General features: G+C 37.3%; 2 protein-coding genes and 1 pseudogene across 2 annotated transcripts; 2 read left to right on the forward strand and 1 right to left on the reverse strand.

Moving 5' to 3' along the window:
• Positions 1 to 614: 614 nt before the first annotated feature.
• On the forward strand, positions 615 to 10,415 carry LOC122589043 (annotated as a pseudogene).
• A 687-nt stretch (positions 10,416 to 11,102) lies between these two features.
• LOC122588284 (protein NRT1/ PTR FAMILY 2.8) lies at positions 11,103 to 13,631 on the forward strand. The gene is made up of 3 exons (XM_043760398.1): positions 11,103 to 11,217; positions 11,349 to 11,566; positions 12,079 to 13,631. The coding sequence occupies exons 1-3, from the start codon at positions 11,103 to 11,105 to the stop codon at positions 13,537 to 13,539; spliced, it is 1,794 nt and encodes a 597-aa protein (XP_043616333.1). The 3' UTR covers positions 13,540 to 13,631.
• A 6,837-nt stretch (positions 13,632 to 20,468) lies between these two features.
• LOC122588285 lies at positions 20,469 to 21,481 on the reverse strand. Its single transcript, XM_043760399.1, has 2 exons — positions 21,045 to 21,481; positions 20,469 to 20,967 (listed from the first exon to the last, which is right to left on the reverse strand). The coding sequence occupies exons 1-2, from the start codon at positions 21,479 to 21,481 to the stop codon at positions 20,469 to 20,471; spliced, it is 936 nt and encodes a 311-aa protein (XP_043616334.1).
• Between the last annotated feature and the right edge of the window lie 2,060 nt (positions 21,482 to 23,541).

Here is a 23,541-nt window from a genome sequence, read left to right on the forward strand (position 1 = left end):
GACCAATCTATTCGGAGTTTTGGTGATCTATTTGTAATCCACGAAAGATTTATATTAGGTTTATTTTTATTATTAATAAAAAACTATTAATTATATGTTTTAATCACTTTATAAAAAAAAATGTTTTTAATCTATATAATGTGTTTTATAATATTAATATAAATGATGATGTGTTTTTAATCTTTTTTTTCTTTCTTTCTCCTGCCAATCTAAAGCCTTTTTTCATTAGATATTTTGTTTAATTTAACTTAATTATTGTGTATCCAATCTAGTTTCCACTCTAATCTCCCCTCTTCATCAATACCAATATACCATTAACCCTTCTATGTTCTACTTCTACCTCCAAAGACGATTGAAGATAAACGCCAATACTTCATCGCCTAATATGTAAGTGCGCTTTTTGATTTCAAAAACACATTCCACCCCTCACTCTTCTCGCATAGCCACCTGGAAAAAAGTTGCAGCCATGTATTACTTTTTCGTCTACGACAACACCGTCCCTATAAATTTTATCCATCCAAAACACCATTACACATGTCTATATATAGCTCCACCCTCATTTTTTTATTCTTTTATTTGCCTCCACATAATATATAGTGATAAACATACGTCACCTTTCAAATTTTCAATTCCTATTTCTATTTCTTTCTAAAGTTATCTTCTTCCTGAACGAATAACAAACTGCTATGTTTTCTTCTTTTTCTTCCGCCATTGACAATCTTTAGTTTTTTTTGAAAGTAAACAAACACTTGGCTGGGAATTCAACACGTGGAGTAGGACCGGTGTCTAAGACACCGGTTTTGACGGAGCTACAGTTCATCCGGAAATCCGTAATCTGAGATACCGGCTTTTAGTTTTGATGAAGTGAAGACCGGTCTTTAGACACCGGCTTTGTCAGAAATTGCGCCACGTAACCCAAGACCGGTGTCTAAGACACCGGCTTTGCCTCTAAAACATTAAAACCGGTGTCTAAGACACCGATCTTCATAGTTTTACAAAATTCTAAAACAAAGTTCATATATGCATCACGAGGCTCGAAAAAAGTAGTATCCGTAAAAAAATTCTCTATCTCCATGTACTATTTACGGTTTCAAAATCACTTCCGGCGTCAACGAATTTGCTATATCCAAATCAAAGGTAATTATAATTTTTAACTTTATTAATTTGCTCATAATCATTCTCAATTATTATTATATACGTTTTATCTACAGTTTTAACTTAGTATTTTACTACTCGTATTATTTACAGTAGTCATCTTTCTAGCACGCATACGAACCCTAGCACGTGATCCGCACGAGGGAAGCGTGTTCACTTATTAAATTTGGATATATTGTGTGTGAATATATTATTAATTAACTGATTCCGTTATATTTTTTGGGGGGTGATTTTTTACGTTTCATTGAATTCGAAAGCTCGGTTGATACTATAAGAATGTCGAATTTAGGAAGTGCAGAAGAACATGCTCGAAATAAACAATACGAATACAAAGCGAACTCGAGTTTAGTGCTGACAAGTAATTCTAGGTTTGTTAAGCGATAGTTAGGAGCCAAGTGGAGAGGCAGAGAGTCTTTGAATGGAAAAATCGAGCCTAAACGTTTCGGTGATCGGGCTTATATTGGGAGGCCACATGAGTTAAGTAATAAGAATAATAAGAAAAAGAATTGTTTTCAAGATGTGAATGATGATATGATTAATAAGGGAAAAAGGCGGAGGATTGTAAAGGAAGAGAGTGTGCTTGCGTTAACAGAGGATGGAGGGGTTTACGAGCCGAGAATGATGGAAACACGAGCTGCTTATGAGGAAATGCTGAGTGTGATACAACAGCAGTTGGGCGGGCAGCCCTTGAGTGTTGTTACTGGTGCTGCGGATGAGATTTTGGGTGTGCTCAAGAACGATACATTGAAGAATGTTGACAAAAAGAAGGATATTGAGAAGGTGTTGAATTGTATGTCAGATTGGGTTTTTGATCAATTGGTTTCTATTGGGAGACGTATAACAGATTTTGATGATGCAGGAGCAATCGGTGAAGATGGTTTCAATGGTGTTGATATTGGTGTGGCTGTTGAGTTTGAAGAGGATGATGAAGAGAGTGATCTCGATTTGGTGCAGGAAGATGATGAGGATGATGTTTTGGATAAAGATGGGGATAACGGTATGCAGATGGGTGAAGGTATGGCTGTTGATGACTTAGACGATGGTGATGAGGATATGACACTTGATGTACATGAGATTGGTGCTTATTGGCTTCAGAGGAAAATATCTGAGGCTTATGAGCAGCGAATTGATTCACTGGAGAGTCGGAAGCTTGCTGAAGAGGTACTAAAGATTCTTGAACAAGGTGATGATTGTGAAGTTGGAATGAATTTGTTGGTACATCTGCAGTTTGATAAGTTTAGCCTTGTCAAATACCTTTTACAGCACCGGCTGAAGATTGTGTGGTGTACCCGTTTGGCCAGGGCGGAAGAGGAAGAACAGAGGAAACTAATCGAGGAAAAAATGATGGGAATGGGTCCTGAATTGTTTGCAATATTGAAGCAGTTACATGTTATGAGGGAAACAGCAACGGAACGACAGAAAAACGTGGAGAAAAGCTTAAGAGAAGAAGCAAGGCGTTTGAAGGATGGGAGTAGTACTGGATTAGAGGACCGGGATCAAAGGGAGATCGTTGACAGGGATACTGGGAACAGTTGTTTAAATGGTCAACGGAGCTGGGAATGACTCAGTTAAATAGGGTTCAGAGTAAAGTCTATGATGCTGCCCTATTTAATGCAGATAATATGTTACTTTGTGCTCCTACTGGAGCTGGGAAAACCAACGTTGCTATGCTCACCATACTTCAACAGATAGGTTTGCATATGGATAGGGATGGTTCGGTCAACCATAGTAACTACAAGATAGTCTATGTGGCACCAATGAAAGCCCTTGTTGCTGAAATGGTAGGAAACCTGTCTAAGCGTTTGAAGCATTATGGTGTCACTGTGATGGAGTTGAGTGGAGATCAGTCTTTGACCCGACAACAAATTGAGGAAACACAAATTATCGTGACTACCCCTGAGAAGTGGGATATTATAACTAGAAAATCAGGAAACTGTACCTATACTCAACTTGTGAAGCTTCTAATTATTGATGAAATCCATCTTCTGCATGACAACAGAGGACCTGCTCTTGAAAGTATCGTGGCAAGAACTGTCAGACAAATTGAGACCACAAAAGAAAATATTCGGCTGGTTGGATTATCAGCCACTCTTCCCAACTTTAATGATGTTGCAAAATTTATGCGTGTTGACGTAAATAAAGGTCTCTTTTATTTTGACAATAGTTACAGACCTTGCCCACTTGCTCAGCAGTATATTGGAATCACAGTAAAGAAGCCACTGCAAAGATTCCAATTGATGAATGATATTTGTTATGAAAAGGTTATAGGTGTGGCTGGAAAGCATCAGGTGCTTATATTTGTGCATTCAAGGAAAGAAACAACGAACACTGCCCGTGCAATTAGAGACACTGCTCTTGCTAATGACACTTTGGGGGTCTTTTTGAAAGAGAATTGTGCAAGCCGTGAGATTCTTCGTGAGCATACAGAGCTGGTAAAAAGCAACGATCTTAAAGATTTATTACCCTATGGTTTGGCAGTTCATAATGCCGGCATGGCCAGGGCTGACCGTCAACTTGTTGAGGAACTGTTTGCTGGGGGACACGTTCAGGTACTGGTTTCAACTGCTACTCTTGCCTGGGGTGTAAAGGAACGCAGATTTATAATCCAGAAAAAGGAGCATGGACGGAGCTTAGTCCACTAGATGTTATGCAGATGTTAGGTCGTGCAGGGAGGCCACAGTTTGATATTTACGGAGAAGGGATTGTAATAACAGGACACAGTGAGCTGCATTATTATCTTTCCCTTATGAATCAACAGCTTCCAATTGAAAGTCAGTTTCTGTCCAAATTGGCTGATCAATTGAATGCAGAAATAGTCCTTGGAACTGTTCAAAATGCAAAAGAAGCCCTCAATTGGCTTAGCTACACTTACTTGTCTGTGCGTATGGAACAGAACCCCGCTCTTTATGGTTTATCACCTGATGCTTTGAAGAAAGATCAATTACTCGATGATCGGATGGCTGATCTGGTAATTTTCTGAACACACTCCAATTTCTTTTCTTTATAGTTTTCATTTTGCAGATTATCATTTATTATATTCCGACGGATATTTTTCTTGAATATAAATACTTTTCCTAAGAGCTATTACCTTTTTAGTTTAATTAGGGATGCCATTGTCAGAAGAAAATTCAAAAGATAGTGATGTTTCCATTGTTTTAAGGATATAGCTTTAGTGCAGTTTTCTGATGTGTCTCAAATTCATGTGCTGCATTTTCCCCATTCAGGCCTTAACTCTACGCCATTTAACCAAAAGCTGGTTTGTTCTGTATCTGTGAAAGCCATAGCCAATAAGAGAGGTGCATCTTAGCGTCTGCAATTTAATTGTGGAATTTGGTTCATCATTTTCTATGGTGGCGCATTACCTCTGTTTAATTGCTAGAACTTGTTGGCTTGGCTGTTATTGTTGTAATATAGTACCCCCTTACTGTGCCAAAGTCCAGATTCAGTGCTATTAATAGGTGTTTGAATGCACTTAGTCAACAATATATCGGAGATTGTTAAACCAAGTGCTGGGTTGGGGTGGACAATAACTTAGTGTGTGAAGTTTTAAGTTGAGTGCTATGTGGTGCTTTAGTATTTCTAAATGCATTTCTTAGCTAGTTTTTACTTTTTAAACATGCTGAACATGTTCTATTGTATATGGGAACTTAGTAGTTTATATTGGAATTTTTTTTTTAGCATTTTGTTTAATGTTGTTAAATACGGAGGATTTAAATGTAAATTGCTGTATATAGTTTGGTAATAGACATTAGAAATATCTGAGAAATTGATGCTTATGACTGTTCCTTGCAGGTCCATTCGGCCGCCACAATACTGGACAAAAACAACTTGGTGAAGTATGATAGAAAAAGTGGCTATTTTCAAGTCACTGATTTGGGCCGAATTGCAAGTTACTATTACATAACTCATGGAACGATTGCCACTTACAATTAGCATTTGGATTCCACTATGAGTGATATTGAGCTATGTCGAGTGTTCTCACTTAGTGAGGAGTTCAAATATGTAACAGTAAGACAAGATGAGAAGATGGGATTGGCAATGCTTTTGGACCGTGTTGCTATTCCCATCAAGGAAAATTTGGAAGATCCCAGTGCAAAGATCAATATCTTACTCCAAGCATATATTTCTCGGCTAAAGCTTGAAGGACTCTCTTTGACTTCTGACATGGTGTTCATAACTCAGGTTTGTTCTATCTTTTTACATTTTCATTAACTTTCTATAACTTGTGATTATTTTTTTTAACTCAAGTTTGTGTTTTGGTTTTGCAGAGTGCGGGTCATCTTATACGTGCTCTTTTTGAGATCATACTGAAACGAGGGTGGGCACAGCTAGCTGAGAAAGCTTTGAGTTTGTGCAAAATGGTTAATGACAGGATCTGGAGTGTCCAAACCCCTCTTCGCCAATTTCAAGGGATTAAAAATGATATTTTGATGAAACTGGAGAAGAAAGATCTGGCATAGGAAAGGTATTATGATCTGTCATCACAGGAGCTAGGAGAACTAGTTCATGCCCCAAAGTTGGGGAGAAATCTTCACAAGTGCATTCACCAGTTTCCAAAGCTTAATCTGGTATCATATACTCAACCGATTACCCACACCATCTTAAGGGTTGAGCTTACAATTACTCCAGATTTCCAGTGGGATGACAGCATTCATGGTTATGTAGAACCGTTTTGGGTGATTGTAGAGGATAATGATGGGGAACACGTACTTCATCATGAGTATTTCTTGCTGAAAAAGCAGTATATCGATGCAGACCACACTTTGAATTTTGTTGTCCCCATTTATGAACCTTTCCCTCCGCAGTACTTTATTAAGGTCGTCTCAGATAGGTGGCTTGGGTCATTATCGGTTTTACCCATTTCATTCCGTCACTTGATCTTACCTAAAAAGTATCCACCACCAACAGAGTTGCTGGACATGCAGCCACTCCCTGTGACTGCTTTGAGAAATCCATTATATGAAGCTCTTTATCAAAAATTCAAACACTTTAATCCCATTCAAACTCAACTTTTCACGGTGCTGTATAACACCGATGACAATGTATTGGCTGCTGCACCAACAGGAAGCGGGAAAACTACATGTGCTGAATTTGCTATTTTAAGGAACCATCAGAAAGGGCCAAATAGTGTTATGCGTGCTGTGTATATTGCTCCTGTTGAAGCACTTGCCAAGGAACGGTGTAATGATTGGAAAAGTGAATTTGGAGACGGTCTGGGGTTGAGTGTTTGCATGCTGACCGGAGAAAGATCAACGGATTTGAAATTACTTGAAACAAGCCAGTTAATAATCAGCACTCCTGATAGATGGGATGTGTTATCTCGTTGTTGGAAGCTGAGAAAGCATGTTAAGCAGGTAACTCTTTTTATTATTGGCGAGTTGCATCTGATTGGGGGCCAAGGTGGTCCAGTTTTGGAGGTGATAGTCTCAAGAATGAGATACATTGCTAGTCAGGGTCATAGCATTCGAATAGTGGGGTTATCGACTTCTCTTGCGAATGCAAAAGATTTAGGTGAATGGATTGGTGCCACCTCACATGGTATTTTTAACTTTTCACCAAGAGTTCGGCCAGTACCCCTAGAAATCTATATTCATGGCACAGACATTGTTAATTTTGAGGCCAGAATGCAAGCAATGAGCAAACCAACTTACGCTGCTATTGTACAACATGCTAAGAATAAAAAGCCAGCCATTGTGTTTGTTCCTACAAGCAAGCACGCCTGCCTAACAGCTGTTGATCTGATGACATACTCGAGTTGGGAAAGTACACTTTTTGCTGCAGCGAATAATGAGAAGCCTTTGTTCTTACTACAATCTGAAAATGAATTGGGCCCATCTATTGATAGAATTCGGGAACCTGCGTTGAGGGAAACTCTGAAATATGGCGTGGGCTATCTACATGAGGGCTTGACTACCACTGACCAAGATATAGTTAGGACACTCTTTGAAACTGGTTGCATTCAAGTATGTGTAGTGAGTGGTGCTATGTGCTGGGGTGTTGCTCTTCGTGCACACTTGGTGGTGGTCATGGGAACACAATATTATAATGGTTCGGATAATTCGCACACTGATTATCCCGTTACTGATCTTCTTCAGATGATAGGCCTTGCGAGTCGACCTCTTGTGGATCAATCTGGGAAATGTGTTATCTTTTGTCACACCCCACGTAAGGAATACTACAAGAAGTTCTTGTTTGAAGGGCTTCCAGTTGAAAGCCATTTGCATCATCACTTACATGACAATTTGAATGCTGAAGTGGCTGCTGAAGTGATTACAAACGAACAAGAAGCTGTTGATTATATAACCAGGACTTTTATGTACAGAAGGCTCACCCAGAATCCTAATTACTACAATCTTCAAGGTGTCAGTCAAAGGCATATATCAGATCACCTTTCGGAGCTTGTGGAAAACACGTTAGGTGATTTGGAAGCAAGCAAATGTGTTAACATTCAGAAAGATTTTGTTCTTGCATCTGACAATTATGTATGGTTGCTTCATATCATTATATCAGTTATAAAACTATTGAACGATATAGTTCTTTGATAACTAGTAAGACAAATTTGAAGGCTCTTTTGGATACATTAGCTTCAGCATTGGAGTATGAGTCACTCCTGGTACGGCCTGGTGAAGAAGAGTTAATTCAAAAGTTGGTTAATCATCAAAGATTTCTCATCAACAATCCAAATTATGCAGACCCACATGTTAAGGCTAATGCACTGCTACAAGCTCACTTTTCGAGGCATATAGTAGCTGGAAATCTTGGTTCTGACCAGAAAGAAGTGCTTCTTATTGCTAGTAGATTGCTTGAAGCTATGGTTGATGTTATTGCAAGTAACAAGTGGCTTAGCCCTGCTCTTTTAGCTATGGAAGCTAGCCAGATGGTGACACAAGGCATGTGGAGACAGGGTTCTGTTCTTTTGCAGCTGCCACATTTTACAAAAGATTTGGCCAAAAAATGCGAAGAAAATCCCGGAAGTAGTATTGAGACCGTGTTTGATTTAGCGAATATGGAGGATGATGAAAGGCGGGAGTTATTACAAATGTCAGATTCACAGTTGATGGATGTCGCAAAGTTTTGTAACCGTTATCCTAGTATTGATGTATCATATGACGTGTTGGATAGTGATAATATTAGGGCTGGGGAGGATTTTGCGTTGGTGGTGACTCTTGAACGTGATCTTGAGGGTAGGACTGAGGTTGGGCCTGTAGATGCGCCAAGATTTCCGAAAGCTAAAATAGAGGGATGGTGGCTTGTTGTCGGTGATACAACGAGTAACCAGTTGCTTACAATTAAGTGGGTTTTGTTGGAAAGGAAGTTGAAGGTCAAACTTGATCATATTACCGCTCCAAGTGAATCCGGGAGGAAAAGCTTTACTTTATATTTCATGAGCAACTCGTACATGGGATGTGACCAGGAATATAGTTTCTCTGTCAATGTCAAAGAAGCAGTCACTGATGATGACAGTGGAAGAGAGTTATCTGTAAGTATGGTTTCAGTTTAGTTCTTTCTTTCTAGCATGTCATTCTCTTTATGGAATTACAGCCTTTGGTTGTGACATCTTCTGCTGTGCTGGGTGTTTGACGAACAGCTATTTATAACCTCTTTTTTTGTAAGGATAATTTTTCTTAGACACTGGTCTCAACTCTACATTTTTATGGGTAAATGGGTTACTATTTGTTGGATGATTAAACTTGGTTCTCCTTTGAAGAAGCTTCCTACCACTGACATTGATGGCAGTGCTGTGGTTATATGTTCCCTTTCTCCATCATATTATGCTAATATATATAATAATTCATATGGGTTTTTTCTTTGTTTCTTATGATTATTGATATGTTTTTGTTACTTCTGAATCAATCAAATTGTTCATTCGATCTATGTGATATTAATTCAGCTGGCAACACATCTTTTTCAACAATATACAAAATTTTAAGACACCATTTTGCATAGTTTAGATATTTATATGACTTTTGAGATATGATTTGTTTTTGAGATTTATATGCATAACTAGTATTGCCTGCATTTGTATAGATTTATAGAAATTAAGTACTCTCTTAAATGTGCTTCTTCAATGTACTAGTTTTGAAGTGGAAGGTGGTAGCTATAAGTGAGCGATCGTATCTAACAGGTTTATTTCCAATTTTAATAAGTTTTCGGTTAAAGGGATTATTCCGAGAACATCGGCAATGGATGATCTCAGGTTTGTTTTTATATTTTATCATTCGATTCAATTAAAATTTGGCTATCTGTTATTCCTTTATTGTTATTGATGATTTGTTCCATTATTATATCATGCCGCATATAGGATGGTGCCCTTAAAGAGTAAATTAAATAGTTCGTTCTCTGTTTATTTGATCGTTTTTCAAATGAAAGGCTTTTATTGAGACAATTGGTTGCATACGATGTACTTTGTTTTTGTGTTGCCTTAGTCATTGTTAGAATTAATGCCCGCAGGATTGAGAGTGATTATTTTAGCAGAAATGTACATGGGTTTTGGTTCATTAGAATAATGGGGAGGTGCCGCGAAAAAGAATATTGCTTTTCCGATTTTACAATTTCTGATATCCTTTCAGCCATTTTCAAGATTTGGTTTAACTCAGGAGATGTGTCCAGTATCGATTTCAGGCACATTGATAGCAGAAGTTAAGTCTCTTGGTAGCACAAAGAAATCTATAAAACAGATAGAAAGAAGGGCTTTGGTTGCAAGATCAAAAGCCATGGGAATCAAGTGTTTTGTACGAGTAGTAAAGAAGGTGAATTGGAGGTATGGTCTGAAGTTTTGATGGGTGGCTTATAAACGGAATCGATGGAAAGGATGAAAGAGTGTTTAGAAAAAGTCACTTGGGAAGAATAAAGGATATGGGAGGAAACAGGGTTATAGATTTGTGTTTTAGTGGAAATAAGATGTTTTGTGACTAGAAAAGATGAACAATGTGTTGATGTTTGGGAAAGCTGGAGAAAAGGATTTTGATTCTTTGAGCTTTAAAGTATATTCATTTATTGTATAGAATAGCAAAACACAATATTAGAAAAACAAATGTTACAGTATTAATTGATATGTGGTCTTTTAGTTTGAAGTTCATACAGAGATTATATGTCCAGTGCAGCACTCAGTTTTTGGGAAAAAGCTTTAGTGACTTGGCCAATGGGCTGTAGTGGGTTGTAGTGGAGGGTGTCTTAGAGTAGGTTATTTATTGCTGTATTTAGACTTCCAGGTCTTCGAGTGTTTTGGTTACAAATTATAATTTGGCAGTTATGTGGAATATGTGTTCAGAGTATTATAGTAGTTCATCAAATGTTTGCTTTATAGTTCTTACGCATCAAAAAAACCCAACCCATTACCGAATAAGCTTGCACAAACTGACGCCAACATTGGTGGCGCGAACTACCTTGTTGAAATAAATTCTTTCATCTGGGTCTTTCATCTGGCCCTCCAACCTTTCACGTGTATGTGTATATTGTAAAAACTTGCTGCGTAGATTTAAGGAAAATATTTAATTACATAGTGCTCAAAGCCTCGAACAATACCACAATGTGGCTATAAAACAACCGAAGATGTACTTCTTAAAGTTTGATGACACATATTTAGAAAAAGAAAAAAAAAAAAAAAAAACTACTACAATAGATTAGAAAAATCGAACAACAAACTACTGCAGTCATTTTAATTTAAAAAAAAAAAAAAAAAAAGCATGTGTACGTGATGACTAATTAAGTTGAAGTTCATTCATTCGGCGAAAATGTAGAACTAAACTCCATCAACTTAGGATCCTTAACAAACTTATCCTTAATATTTTTACTCAACAAAAAGATTTATTCACGTGTGACATAATCACTACTACAAAGTTACCATTTTAACCCTGATTGTAACGATCATAATTACCCTTATACCCTCACCGATCACCGATTCTTTATATATAATTTCCATGGTCATAAAACTAGCTTGAATAAAAATGGAAACCCGCCGTCATTCTTCAGCCACCTCCGAGGATAGAGAAAACACTCCGCCGCCGTCACAGCCGGCCAAGAGTACTAAAGGAGGCTGGAAAGCAATCAAATATATTATTGGTAACTAATAATCAACGTTTTTTACGTATACGTATTGGTTTTTGAGTGTATATTGTGTAACAAAAGTTTTTATTAGTTCAAAAATGAAAGTGTTTGATTTATTTTTTCTTTTTTGTTTTTTGATGGAACAGGAAATGAGTCATTTGAAAAGTTGGCGTCGATGAGTTTGGTTATGAACATGACTGTTTATCTACGCTCGAATTACAACATGAGCGGCATTTTTCTTGTGAATGTGGTTTCGATTTGGATTGGTACATGCAATATTTCGTCCCTAGCCGGTGCGTTCTTATCAGATGCTTATATTGGCAAATTCCTTACTCTTCTTTACGGCTCCTTCGCATCCCTTCTGGTACGTAGATCGAGTTTATACAAATATATATGGCATGGAGTAGATTTTTATATATCCGTTCAAATATATATGGTGGTTGTTGGATATCGATCCAATCCAATTCTAAAGTAATTTTTATAAAGGTGCTATCACATACTCATAGTAGTTATTATTTGTATTAATAAGGTGTTTGAATATGCTATATTTAATTGTGAATATTAACAATGTTGGGAACAAGCTAGAACGTTATGTGCAATCCTCTCATGTCTAAAATGAACATAATAAATCATTTTAACATATAACCTATATGGCTATATATCATGTTTGAAGAAAGAATATGTTAATGCATTTGGGTTGTAGTACTATAAATTATAGCTAGTACTACATCCCGCTTCGACCCGTACCCAAACATGCCCGCCCCGCCCATTTTGCCAGACCTATAATTCATTAAGACTTTGTTTTTGGATAATGTATGTTAATATTTTTTTGCATGGTTTTAAGTGGTTTAACAGACTAGTTATTTATTTAAACAGGGTATGGGTATGATGACATTGACTGCAGGTGTACCAAAATTTAAACCACCCAAATGCAGCACCAATCATCTTAACTGTGTTCAGCCTGAAAACTGGCAACTCGGGCTGCTCTTCATCGGGCTCGGCCTTTTAGCCTTAGGAGCTGGTGGTTTAAGGCCATGCGGTATTGCATTTGGGGCTGATCAATTCGATACCACCACACCCAAAGGCAAGAAACAACTCGAAAGCTTCTTCAACTTATGGTATCTATCCTTTACTGTCGCTCTAATCGTAGCTCTAACCGTAGTTGTCTACATTCAAACAAACATAAGTTGGGTTATTGGTTTCGCAATCCCTACGTTCTTTTTGTTTTCCTCTGTCACCATTTTCTTGATTGGCCGGCATACGTATGTAGTCAAGAAACCGGAAGGAAGTGTTTTCACTGATATCGTGCAAGTGATCGTTGCTTCAATACGAAAACGTAAAGTCCCATATGATCATAACAAAAATTACTCATTTTATCATCCTCAAAATGATGATAATCTAGAACAAAAGAATGTGGCCCGAACACAGAGATTTAAATGCTTAGAGAAAGCAGCAATGATCGTTGACCCGAGTGAAGTCAATGCAAATGGTGTGGCTGAAAACAAGTGGAGATTATGCAGTGTACAACAAGTTGAAAACTTGAAATGTGTAGTTGGAATCTTGCCTATTTGGGTTTCGGGTATGGGTTGTATGCTTGTGATTGATCAACAAAGCACATTTGGGGTTCTTCAAGCAATGCAAATGACCCGAAAAATTGGGCGCAAGTTCATGATCCCACCGGGCTGGATGAGTGAAATCTCGATGATCACTTTATCGATATGGATCTTTATTTATGAAGGGATTTACATACCTAAACTTATGAAGCTTTTAAAAAGAGATTCAAGGTTAACAATGGTAATGAGAATTCGACTAGGTATCATTATGTCCATTTTTTGTATGGTAACAGCCGCGCTTACAGAAAGAAAACGTCGCGATTCATCTTTGGAAAACGACACCTACATTGCACCTATACATATCTATTGGTTGATTCCTCAATTCATGCTTTCGGGTTTGACAGAAGCATTTAACAGTGTAGCCATTATGGAGTTTTTCACTACACAAATGCCCGAAAACATGAGGACAGTTGCAAGTGCAATATTTTTCATCACATTATCGATCTCGAGCTATTTAAGCTCGTTGATTGTCAACATTATACATAAGTTAACAAGATCAAATGGAAGGACCCCATGGTTAGGTGGTCATGATCTTAACAAGAACAAGCTGGACTATTACTATTTTATCATAGCTGGTTTTGGGGTTTTGAATATGATTTATTTTACATTTATTGCTTCTAAATATGTTGCTCCGGCGAAAGTCATCGCGGTGGAGAAGGAGTTGAGAACGGTTGAAGCTGGTGGCAGTGGAAGAAACCTGTCTGGGGGACACCGTGAATTATGAAGAAAAAAAAGAAAAAGGAAGAGTGTATATTTGTTACTTATGGTTTATATTTCTTAGAATGAGAGACTTTTGTAATTTATGTTTTCATTATTGAACCCAAAGTTGTTTATCAATATATATAATGAATTTAAACGTAAACAAAATCAATGTGATCTGGTCATCATTTATAAATAAGATAATTTTATATATGAAATTGAACCTGATAAAATGAAGTATAAAGGAATAATAGAAAAGAAACTTTAATTAACTAGAAAACATGTTAAAGATGTAAGGAGAAAAAATAAGTAAAAAAAAATGAAAATGGAAAACAATAGAAAAATATTTATAAGTTTTTCATTAAAAGTTAAAAAACATTGTTTTCTGTTTTCATAGAAAATTTTCTTGGAATAGAATGCGATTTTGTTTTTGATGTTTTTATAGAAACTTTAAGTATTTTTATATTTACAACTAAAGTTTTGTTTTAGTTACTTTTTGCCACATAACTTTTAGTTTTTAAGCTTCCTCCATCAAATGTTTTTTTCTTTCTTATTTTTACCGTTAGGTATTGCTTGAATAACTAACGGTTGTTATAAAAGGATATTTAATGCAGTTTTTTTTCAAGTTTTTTCAAGTTTAAGTTTGTTAAGTTTTCTAATATTTGTCACATAACTTTGTGTTTATTAAGTCCTTTACTACATAAGTTTTGGTTTCTTAATTTTGTTACCAAAATTTTATTTTCGTACTTTTAACCACAACTTTTGTTTTCTTAACTTTTGCCACGCAAATTTCGTTTTCGGCTTAATGTTTTAACTTTTGTTACTACGGTTTTGTTTTTAACCCGAGACAACGCCCGGGTAAAAATACTAGTTATATACTTAGGCCTCTCCTTATAAGGAACCGTTTCTAACCTACGTCTAACACTATTCATCAGTTTCTCTCTCTTCTAGACACACCAAGACACACCCTTCCTTATAACCCCCACTTCTAACACCATTCATCCATTATTATATTATTTTATTTTATTTTTCACAAAACTAAACAAACACATTTATTTATAATTAAAACACATTTTATTATTAAAAAACACATTACAACACTTAAAAAAAACATAAAACACATTACATTTATTTGAAAACTTAAAATTAAACTAAAAAACATAAATTGTGAAAAATCACATTATTAGGAAAGAAAGAACTACGCATCAACGTTGACGGTCGCGTTCTAGGAGGTTCCAAACATGTTCAATCAGAGCATTGCCGAGTTCATGATGTGTAACATTCGAGAAATTTGACTTTTGTTGACCCATTAGTTTTGTGTACATTTGATTAATAATGATCATTTACTCTATATATGATCGAGTTTGGCTATGATTTAATTGTGTTCAAGGTGAATATGCATTTATATATATAATGATCGTTTTTTTTAGTCAAGTTGTGTTTACATGATATTCAAGGTGTTTTATGAGATCGAATGGTCGTTAATGTAACGGTCGATTGCAAACTTGTGGTGTAACTAGATTGATTATATAAATGAACTATCCATGGGTCAACCCATATCCTAGACCCATACCCATGACCCAACCAAAGTCTTACACCTCTCTCCCTCTCATTCATTCATTTTCCTTATCTCTTTTGCTCTCTTAAATGCAAGAGCATTTAACTCTCTTGCACTCTCCTCCTTCTCTCTAAAATTAATACATCAAATTAAATGTTTCAGTCAAGATTTTGTTAGGGTTATTCATCTATATCATCATCTTATCAACATATCAAAAATTTGGGTTTATAAGTGCAAGAAATCATCCAATTCGGGTCAATTTCGGGTTTGACACTTTGGTGGAAGATTTGGTAAGTAAAACTATCTCATATTCACCATTTCATGTTTATAATCATGTTTCTAGTCATATTCAAGTGTTTTTGGGTCAAGAATCAAGTCAAAAATGAATTTGGGTCAAACTAGGGTTCCATTAGGGTTGAAATGGGTTAAGGATCGATTTGAGCAAGATTTGGTGTTATCGATCGAGTTTGTGATGTGGGTTATGTTCATTTATGTTTAAGTTTGAGTCTTGAAGCTTCTCCTAGTCGATGGTTAGGTCAAAATGAGTTTTTAGTTGGAAATTTGGGGTTTATGCCCGTCACTGGGAGCACGGCCTCTGAGAGGCTTAGCACGGCCTCTGCAAGGCTGAGCACGACCTTTGTTCTGCACAAATACCCTGCTCCACCGTCCTCACCGGATACTTTTTCACTTCCCGCTTCGTTCCATATTCAATCGACTTGTAACTTCATGGGAAGTCTTATAACATCATTCTAAGGTCAACAAAATTGTTTAAACTCAAATCTAAACACTTTGATTTTTATGTCGATTTTTGGTGCTAAGTCGTTAAAACGTATTTGACCAAAACTCTTACTTTGTATCCAAACATCATAGAGTCACTTCTAACGTACCTATGGTGATTGTGGCATTGTATAACTACTTATACCATATCGTTAGGATACCTTGTGATGCTATGATGTTGATGTAATAGGTTTGTGATCGTTGTGCTCTCCGTTCACCCACTTAAATCTCTTTCTAGCGACTTCTAAAGCTAAGGTGTTCATAGCCTCTTTTCTTTACATGATTTTGGGGTGAAAAGTGTACATCGTGTTTCATGGCTTTGTTTAATCGTTATGTGTTTGTTTATGTAAGTAATCAAGGTTATATGATTGTTTGGCTTGTTTATCAAGGTTATGTACTCGTTTGAATTGTGAATCAAGGTTGTATGAATGTTTCGCTAGTTTATCAAGGTTATGTGCTCGTTTGAATTGTGAATCAAGGTTGTATGATTGTTTGACTAGTTTATCAAGGTTATGTGCTTGTTTGAATTGTGAATGAAGGTTGTGTGATTGTATATGTTCATATCGAGGTTATGAGGTTCATTAAATGATTCAATCAAGGTTTCAAGGCTTGGTGATCGTTTAACGATCCTAATTATGAGATCATTTAATGGCTCAATCAAGGTTTCAAGGTTGTGTGATCGTTTATCGATCCAATTCAAGGTTTTATGATCATTTAATGATCTAATTATGTTCGTATCAAGGTTAAACGGTTGTTATCCCGACACTTGTTTCTTATAGTCAAAACCCACGAACTCACCAACTTTATGTTGACGCTTTTTAGTACGCTTTTCAGGTAATCAAGTGAATCAAAGACGTGATGGATGATTGCATTGCATGTGATAGGATTGAGCTTGGACTTTTGTGGATCCGTGATCCATTGCACCCGTTTATAGGTTATGCCTAGGATCGTTAGCCATCATTTGGACTATCTCTTTTGTAAACTATTGATGGTGTTGTGCTCCTTGTGTATTATTTGATCCGTAACTTGTATATGTACTTGAATTATGTATGGATTACTCAATCCTTGAATGCAGTTAGCACCTCTACTTAATTTCCATGTCACGCTGAGATTTTCTACTAATGCCCTAAGTTTCCGCCTTGTTGGGGTGTTACAGAATGGTATCAGAGCCGTGGTTATAGAGAATTAGGTGCAATGACCTAGACTATAACCATTGCATAAACACTTCATATTTAGCTTGCTTGATAGGAAATTATGTGTGCAATGTGAATTGTTTGGAATGTGTGGAATTGTTTGATCAGAGTTCGTAGGGTTTTGATAAACTTATTGATGATCGTAATAGTGTCGGGATACACCGTTAGTTGTTGGATCATTGTGATGAATGTTGGTGTGTGGAATATTGGAACCATTTGTCATTTGTCCCTAGCAAAGTGAAACGATGGCATAGGCGGAAGTATGACATTCGGTAATCATAGAGGAGCCTGATCAACGAATCCATGATTACCCTAAGTCATATGGAAATTAATGATCTCGTAGATTGCGCATTGCGGATAAGGCATAGTAGGTAACCCGGTGTGTCTAATGAGTGTTGGTTAGGTGGAGGGTTAGCCGTTGGTACACCTTGTATACATACCCGACCAATACTTAGAAGACATAACGGAACCGAGTTCTGACATCCATTCAATATATTAACGGCGTGGAGGGTTAGCCGCTGGTACACCCTGTATACATACACCTTTAATGTAGTGAATGTTGAAGTTAGATTCAGACTATGCTTAACCCGCCTTGTTATGACTTGACCCCCCTTGATATGATATTAATTGATTTGTGATTATATTGTTGATTGTGAACTGTGTGATCGTTGAAGCCTTAGATTATTGCCATGTTAATATCCCCGTAGAGGTAATTATATTTGTGCAATGATTTAAAAGGACTTGATGTAGAAATTGTGTGTTACTTGAAGGTCGATTTTGATATCCGTGTGTGAACTGTGGAACTTAACTTGTTAATCTAACACGTGTGTTCAGGAAAGATGGTTAGACCAAAGAGAGCTAACACTAACTATAGGCGTCAAAACGAGCAAGAAGAGCCAATTGTTCAAGAGAATGAAGGTGAAATCGTGGCGGAAGAGGTGGTAGAGGCGGTAGGGGCAATCGTGGAGGTCGTGGTGGCCGAGGTGGCCGGGGTGGTGCCAAACCCCCGGTAAGAACCAAGGTTATCACTCAAGCTCTCAATGAGCTTATGCCGGAACTTGTGGCCCGAATCTCGGCGGCCATGGATAGGAATGAACAAGAAGAACCGAAAGATGAAGCGGTTCATATTGAAAATGAGAATGAGAATGAGAATGCGAATGGGGAAGATGTTTATGTTCAACAAAAAAACAACAATGCTTATCGTCAAGGTTGCATTTTTAAAGACTTCAAGGCTTGTAGAGCTGTGGAGTGGAAAGGTGAAGGTGGAGCCACCGGTTGTTTAGAGTGGCTAGAGAAGATTGAATCCGTGATCCCTAGAAGTGGATGCACTCTTGATCAAAGAGTCTCACACGCCACTGGCATGTTAAGTGGTGATCCACTTGAATGGTGGAACCTTGAAACAGACTCCTTGGGGATCGATCTTGCTAACTCCATTCCTTGGGAGAATTTCAAACAAATGATCATTGCTAAGTATTGTCCACCCTATGAAATGAGGAATTTGGAGGAAGAATTTACTAAGCTCACTATGAAGGGAGCCGATCATGTGGGGTACACTCGCCGATTTGGCCAACTTTCTAGACTCATACCCCATCTAGTTAAACCCGAAGATCGAAAGGTGGAGAAGTATGTTGTCGGTTTTCCCCATAAGGTGAGGGTGCTTGTTACTCACCCTACCATGCCACTAACTATTAATGAAGCTATCACCCGAACCGCTAGTGTCACCATGGAGCTTGTGAAGGGTGGTGAGCTAGGATAGAATGAAAACAAGAGGAAAGATGTGCCCGAGTCTAGTGGCACAAAAAAGATGAAAGAAACCACCAAAAGAGGCCATCAAGAGGTGGAAAAGTGTTTGCAGCGGTCGTTCCGGCAAGGGAGGCTAGGGCTATTCCTTTATGCCCTCGGTGTAATCGTCATCATAGGGCTCACACTCGGTGTGATGCTTGCTTTCATTGTAATCAAGTGGGTCATATTTCAAGGATGTGTCCTACCAACCCTCGTGCCGCTCCTTTGAATCCTATGCCTCTCAATGTTCGATATCCTCCTATGGCCCGGGGTACTTGTTACGAGTGTGGTAGCCAAGACCACTACCGTAATAGGTGTCCCAACCTCATTGGCCAACAAGTTCAAGTGACCGTGCACCCGAATCAATTGCAAATTGCCGGTCCCAATCAAAATCGAGGACAAGGTCAACAACAACAAGCTCCTCAACAACAACAACTAGTACCACGTGGAAGAGCTTTTGCCATGAATGCGACCGAGGCTCGTGTCGATCCCAATGTTGTAGCAGGTACTTTTCTTCTCAATCACCAATATGCTACCGTGTTATTTGATTCCGGGGCCGATTATAGCCTCATTTCCAATGATTTTATTCCGTTGATCGATGCTAGTCTTAGCCCGTTGTCTTATCACCTTGAACTCGAAATGGTAAATGGTGGATTGTCTAGAATTAGTCAAGTTGTTCGTGATTGTGTGCTAGAATTATGTGACCACCCGTTTTACATAGATTTGATGCCTTTTGATATCGATAGTTTTGATGTAATCGTGGGTATGGATTGGTTGTCGGCTATGAATGCGATGATCGATTGTGGTAGTAGGGTTGTGAGAATACCATTGGAAAGCGGGGAAGAATTGGTGGTCCAAGGTGAGACAACCGAGCCATGGGAAGGGAAAGTGTATAGTGCAAATGTTACTAAAATTGAGTTAAAAACCGTGCCCGTAGTTAAAGACTTTGCGGATGTATTCCCGGATGACCTACCGGGTTTGCCTCCATCTCGTGAACTTGATTTCCGTATCGATCTCATTCCAAATGCTTCTTATACCGATCTCATTCCAAATGCTTTTTATGATCATTTAATGATCTAATTATGTTCGTATCAAGGTTAAACGGTTGTTATCCCGACACTTGTTTCTTATAGTCAAAACCCACGAACTCACCATCTTTATGTTGACGCTTTTTAGTACGCTTTTCAGGTAATCAAGTGAATCAAAGACGTGATGGATGATTGCATTGCATGTGATAGGATTGAGCTTGGACTTTTGTGGATCCGTGATCCATTGCACCTGTTTATGGGTTATGCCTAGGATCGTTAGCCATCATTTGGACTATCTCTTTTGTAAACTATTGATGGTGTTGTGCTCCTTGTGTATTATTCGATCCGTAACTTGTATATGTACTTGAATTATGTATGGATTACTCAATCCTTGAAGGCATTAAGCACCTCTACTTAATTTCCATGTCACGCTGAGCTTTTCTACTAATGCCCAAAGTTTCCGCCTTGTTGGGGTGTTACATGATGAGTCCTTCTATCGCGCACCTCCCCGTACATACGAAGCTGTGTTGAACACCTTTCAGTCCACGTACTAGTTGGGAGGACAGTATTAGCTATCAACTCCTCTTCAAACTGTGTGATTGCGCGCCTGTTATCTTTAACGATCATGTTGTGCAGAATCACACAACATAATATGATATATTTTGTTCACACTATAGGCCTGGGCTTGTTGCTCAACAATCTGCCAACGACCTTGAAGAACCCCAGATGCTCTCTCGACATCCTTCCTTGCAGCTTCTTGGAATTTCTTGAACTTGGTGGTTTTCGGGTCCATCCGGCATTTGAAAGACTTCACAAGAGTGACCCATTCAGTATACATACCATCTGCTAGGTAATATGCTTTTCCAAACTGGTGGCCATTAATCAAAAACTCTACTTTAGGAGCCCTGTCATGCCAGATCCACAAATCATATGAAGCAACCGCTTCAAGCATGATTGTAGGATGGCCCTTGTTGCCTCGCGTGTACTGCCCTTGCCATGCCATCGGACAGTTCCTCCACCCCCAATGCACACGATCTATGCTACCAAGTATACCCGAAAAACCATGAACCTGCTCATGTTTAACAGTTAACCGCTCGATATCTGCTTCTGTTGGCCTTCTCAAGTACTCGCGTTGATACAGCTGCCATACAGGTGTATCACACACTTGCAGAAAGCGTCTAAACACTGGTACCCCATATCTTGCGCCATTTGCAAGTACTCGTCCAAAGCATCAGCCTTATAGCTATACGCTAACTGGCGTATTGCGGAAGTACATTTCTGAAAATTGTTAAAACCGGGGCGACCAGAAGCATCCGTCGCCCCTTTGTGGAAAACTGAAAGTGCTAGCGGTTGAACGCTGTTAAAGGAGTGTATATCTCGCGCTATGCGGATAAACATTTCCTTTCGCATTCTAAACCTTCTACGAAACATGTCAGGTGGGTAAGTGCAGTTAGGCGCAAAGTAATGATCGTATAATAGTTTTGCAGCACCAAGGTGATCTCTATTGATCACCCTTCTAGTCAACTTGGGTGCTGAAGAACTTGAAGCTGCTTGGCTCTCGTTTTCTTCTTCGTCAAAAATAACATTAAGACAAGCGCTTATTGCCCCGGGATTGAAAACTGCATTCATTTATGAAACAACTCGATTGATTGATTCGTATTCGGTTGATTCATAATCAGAGCTAGAGGAGGATGATGCTGATGAATTAGACATTTGTTTGGGGTGGTTTGTGCTTGAGATGGTTTAAGATAGATAGAAATATGTATATTTGATAGTGTGAAATAAAAGGATAGTGTGATAGTGGTATATATAGGAGAAGAAAAAGAAAAAAAATACAAAATTCAACAAAACTAGCCGTTGTATTTGAAAACTTTTGAAAAAATCTTTTTTTTTATTGGCAACGGAAACAAGACAAGAAAGACCCACAATCTACACTTCTTGTTGCGTTCAATTTTGGAAGCGTTGCCCGCTAGACGCAACGATGCTAGTAGCGTCGAACGGGTCTTGCGCGTCGGATGGCCTTCAGACGCAACGCCGATGTCCTATATAAGGACCGGCCTTAGGACTATAGTTACCACACAGAAAAATGTCGTATATAAGGTTAGAGAAAAGTTTGATATCTTAGAGAAAAATGAAGTTATACAGTCAACCACTCCTTTGTGATAACAACATTAAACATTAAATTAAAAGGGAATCGTATATCAACGTTGAACTTGATCACAAATATACATCTTACAAAATTGAACTTTTCTATCAATGAAGGAGAAGTTTTTAATTAAATATTTTCTTCTATTCATTACATATTACGGATATTAGTATATTACTTCGACCAATATATAGATTGTAAATTATGTGTTCCATGTCCAATATCCTTTCTTTATAAAGTTACAAATTTAAGGGATTAAAAAGTTAATAGTCCAAGCCTTAATTTTAACGTGTTTTATTGTGCTAAGTGAGTTTATTTTTTGTGAGATGAGTAATAACTGATTTAAAAAAATAATAATTTAAGATCAGAGGAATTTCCTATCAATCCACACTTTAATATTATTTCCAATAAGGAAGGAAAACCATATCTTGTAACTTGTTTCATTTTTCTAGTGATAAAAATAAAACACAACAATATATACGTCAATATCTTGCTCCAACAACTATCATATATGCTCAAAAATGACTGCCATTTTAGTATAATTATATTTCCTTTTCATGATGATGTCGATCAATCATAGCATAAGATGATAGTCATATATATATATATTATTAAACAAAATAATAACATACATGTTAATGTAATCTTAAAAGCATTTTTAATATATTCAGCAAACGATATATGAATTTTACAAGGTCTATCTCTCAATCTCTACCTTTAACTGTCGGATATTTGATGGGTTTTGTACATCGAGAAAAATAAATGAGACTTTAACAGCTGGAAATATATGATGATGGATTGATGGCTTAAAGGTAGATTCTTTGGAAAAAATGGAGTTAGTCAAAATGAAATTTGGCTTGGAAAAGATGGTGCTTGGGCGGGTAAGAAGATGACATACAAATGTTTCAAGTGTAATACGGAGTAAATGGGAAGGGATATCCTAAAATTATAGTTAGGATAATTTTAAGGAATCTTTTCTCGTAATAAGAATAGGTACTCATAGATGCATTTAAAAGTTACATACTCATATTATACGTTTTTTTAACTAAGTAGTCCTTAAAAGAATCCGTGTAAAACCAAATATTGTTACAACTTTTATTAGGAAATATTTTCATTTTATTATGTTTATCTCAAGATCAGTGGTGGATCAAGAGATTTAAACAAGGGTGTACACAATTAAATAATTTTTTTTTAATATAATGTAGTTTAATAGATGGGATTTGCTAACTAGTATCCTTAGTGCATCAGTTAAGTAGCATTTAATGAAGTTCAACCTTTCTAAAATATGAAAATATGTATTAATTATTCATTTAAAAATAGAAATTGTTATGTTAAATTAATACACATTAAATATAATTTTTGATTAATAAGGAAATAACAAGTTCATTAAATGTTTCTTAACTAATGCACTAGGGGCACTAGTTTTAGAGTTTTTTTGTTTTTTTATTTTTTTTTGCATTTGAGCATTTAGCTGTTTTTCTAGTCATACATATTGTGCAAATCACTTACCACGTCATTTACAACTATTATTATACTCAATAAA

This window comes from Erigeron canadensis, chromosome 2, assembly GCF_010389155.1.
Source record: "Erigeron canadensis isolate Cc75 chromosome 2, C_canadensis_v1, whole genome shotgun sequence".
NCBI classification, from domain to species: Eukaryota; Viridiplantae; Streptophyta; class Magnoliopsida; order Asterales; family Asteraceae; genus Erigeron; species Erigeron canadensis.

Bases quoted from the DNA above. Each gene is read 5' to 3' on its own strand.
- LOC122588284 (XM_043760398.1), top strand. From the start codon at position 11,103: ATGGAAACCCGCCGTCATTCTTCAGCCACCTCCGAGGATAGAGAAAAC. The intron at 11,218-11,348 runs GTAACTAATAAT...TTGATGGAACAG, and splicing joins AGCAATCAAATATATTATTG to GAAATGAGTCATTTGAAAAG. The intron at 11,567-12,078 runs GTACGTAGATCG...TTATTTAAACAG, and splicing joins GCTCCTTCGCATCCCTTCTG to GGTATGGGTATGATGACATT.
- LOC122588285 (XM_043760399.1), bottom strand. From the start codon at position 21,481: ATGAATGCAGTTTTCAATCCCGGGGCAATAAGCGCTTGTCTTAATGTT. The intron at 20,968-21,044 runs GTACCAGTGTTT...GTACTTGAGAAG, and splicing joins CAAATGGCGCAAGATATGGG to GCCAACAGAAGCAGATATCG.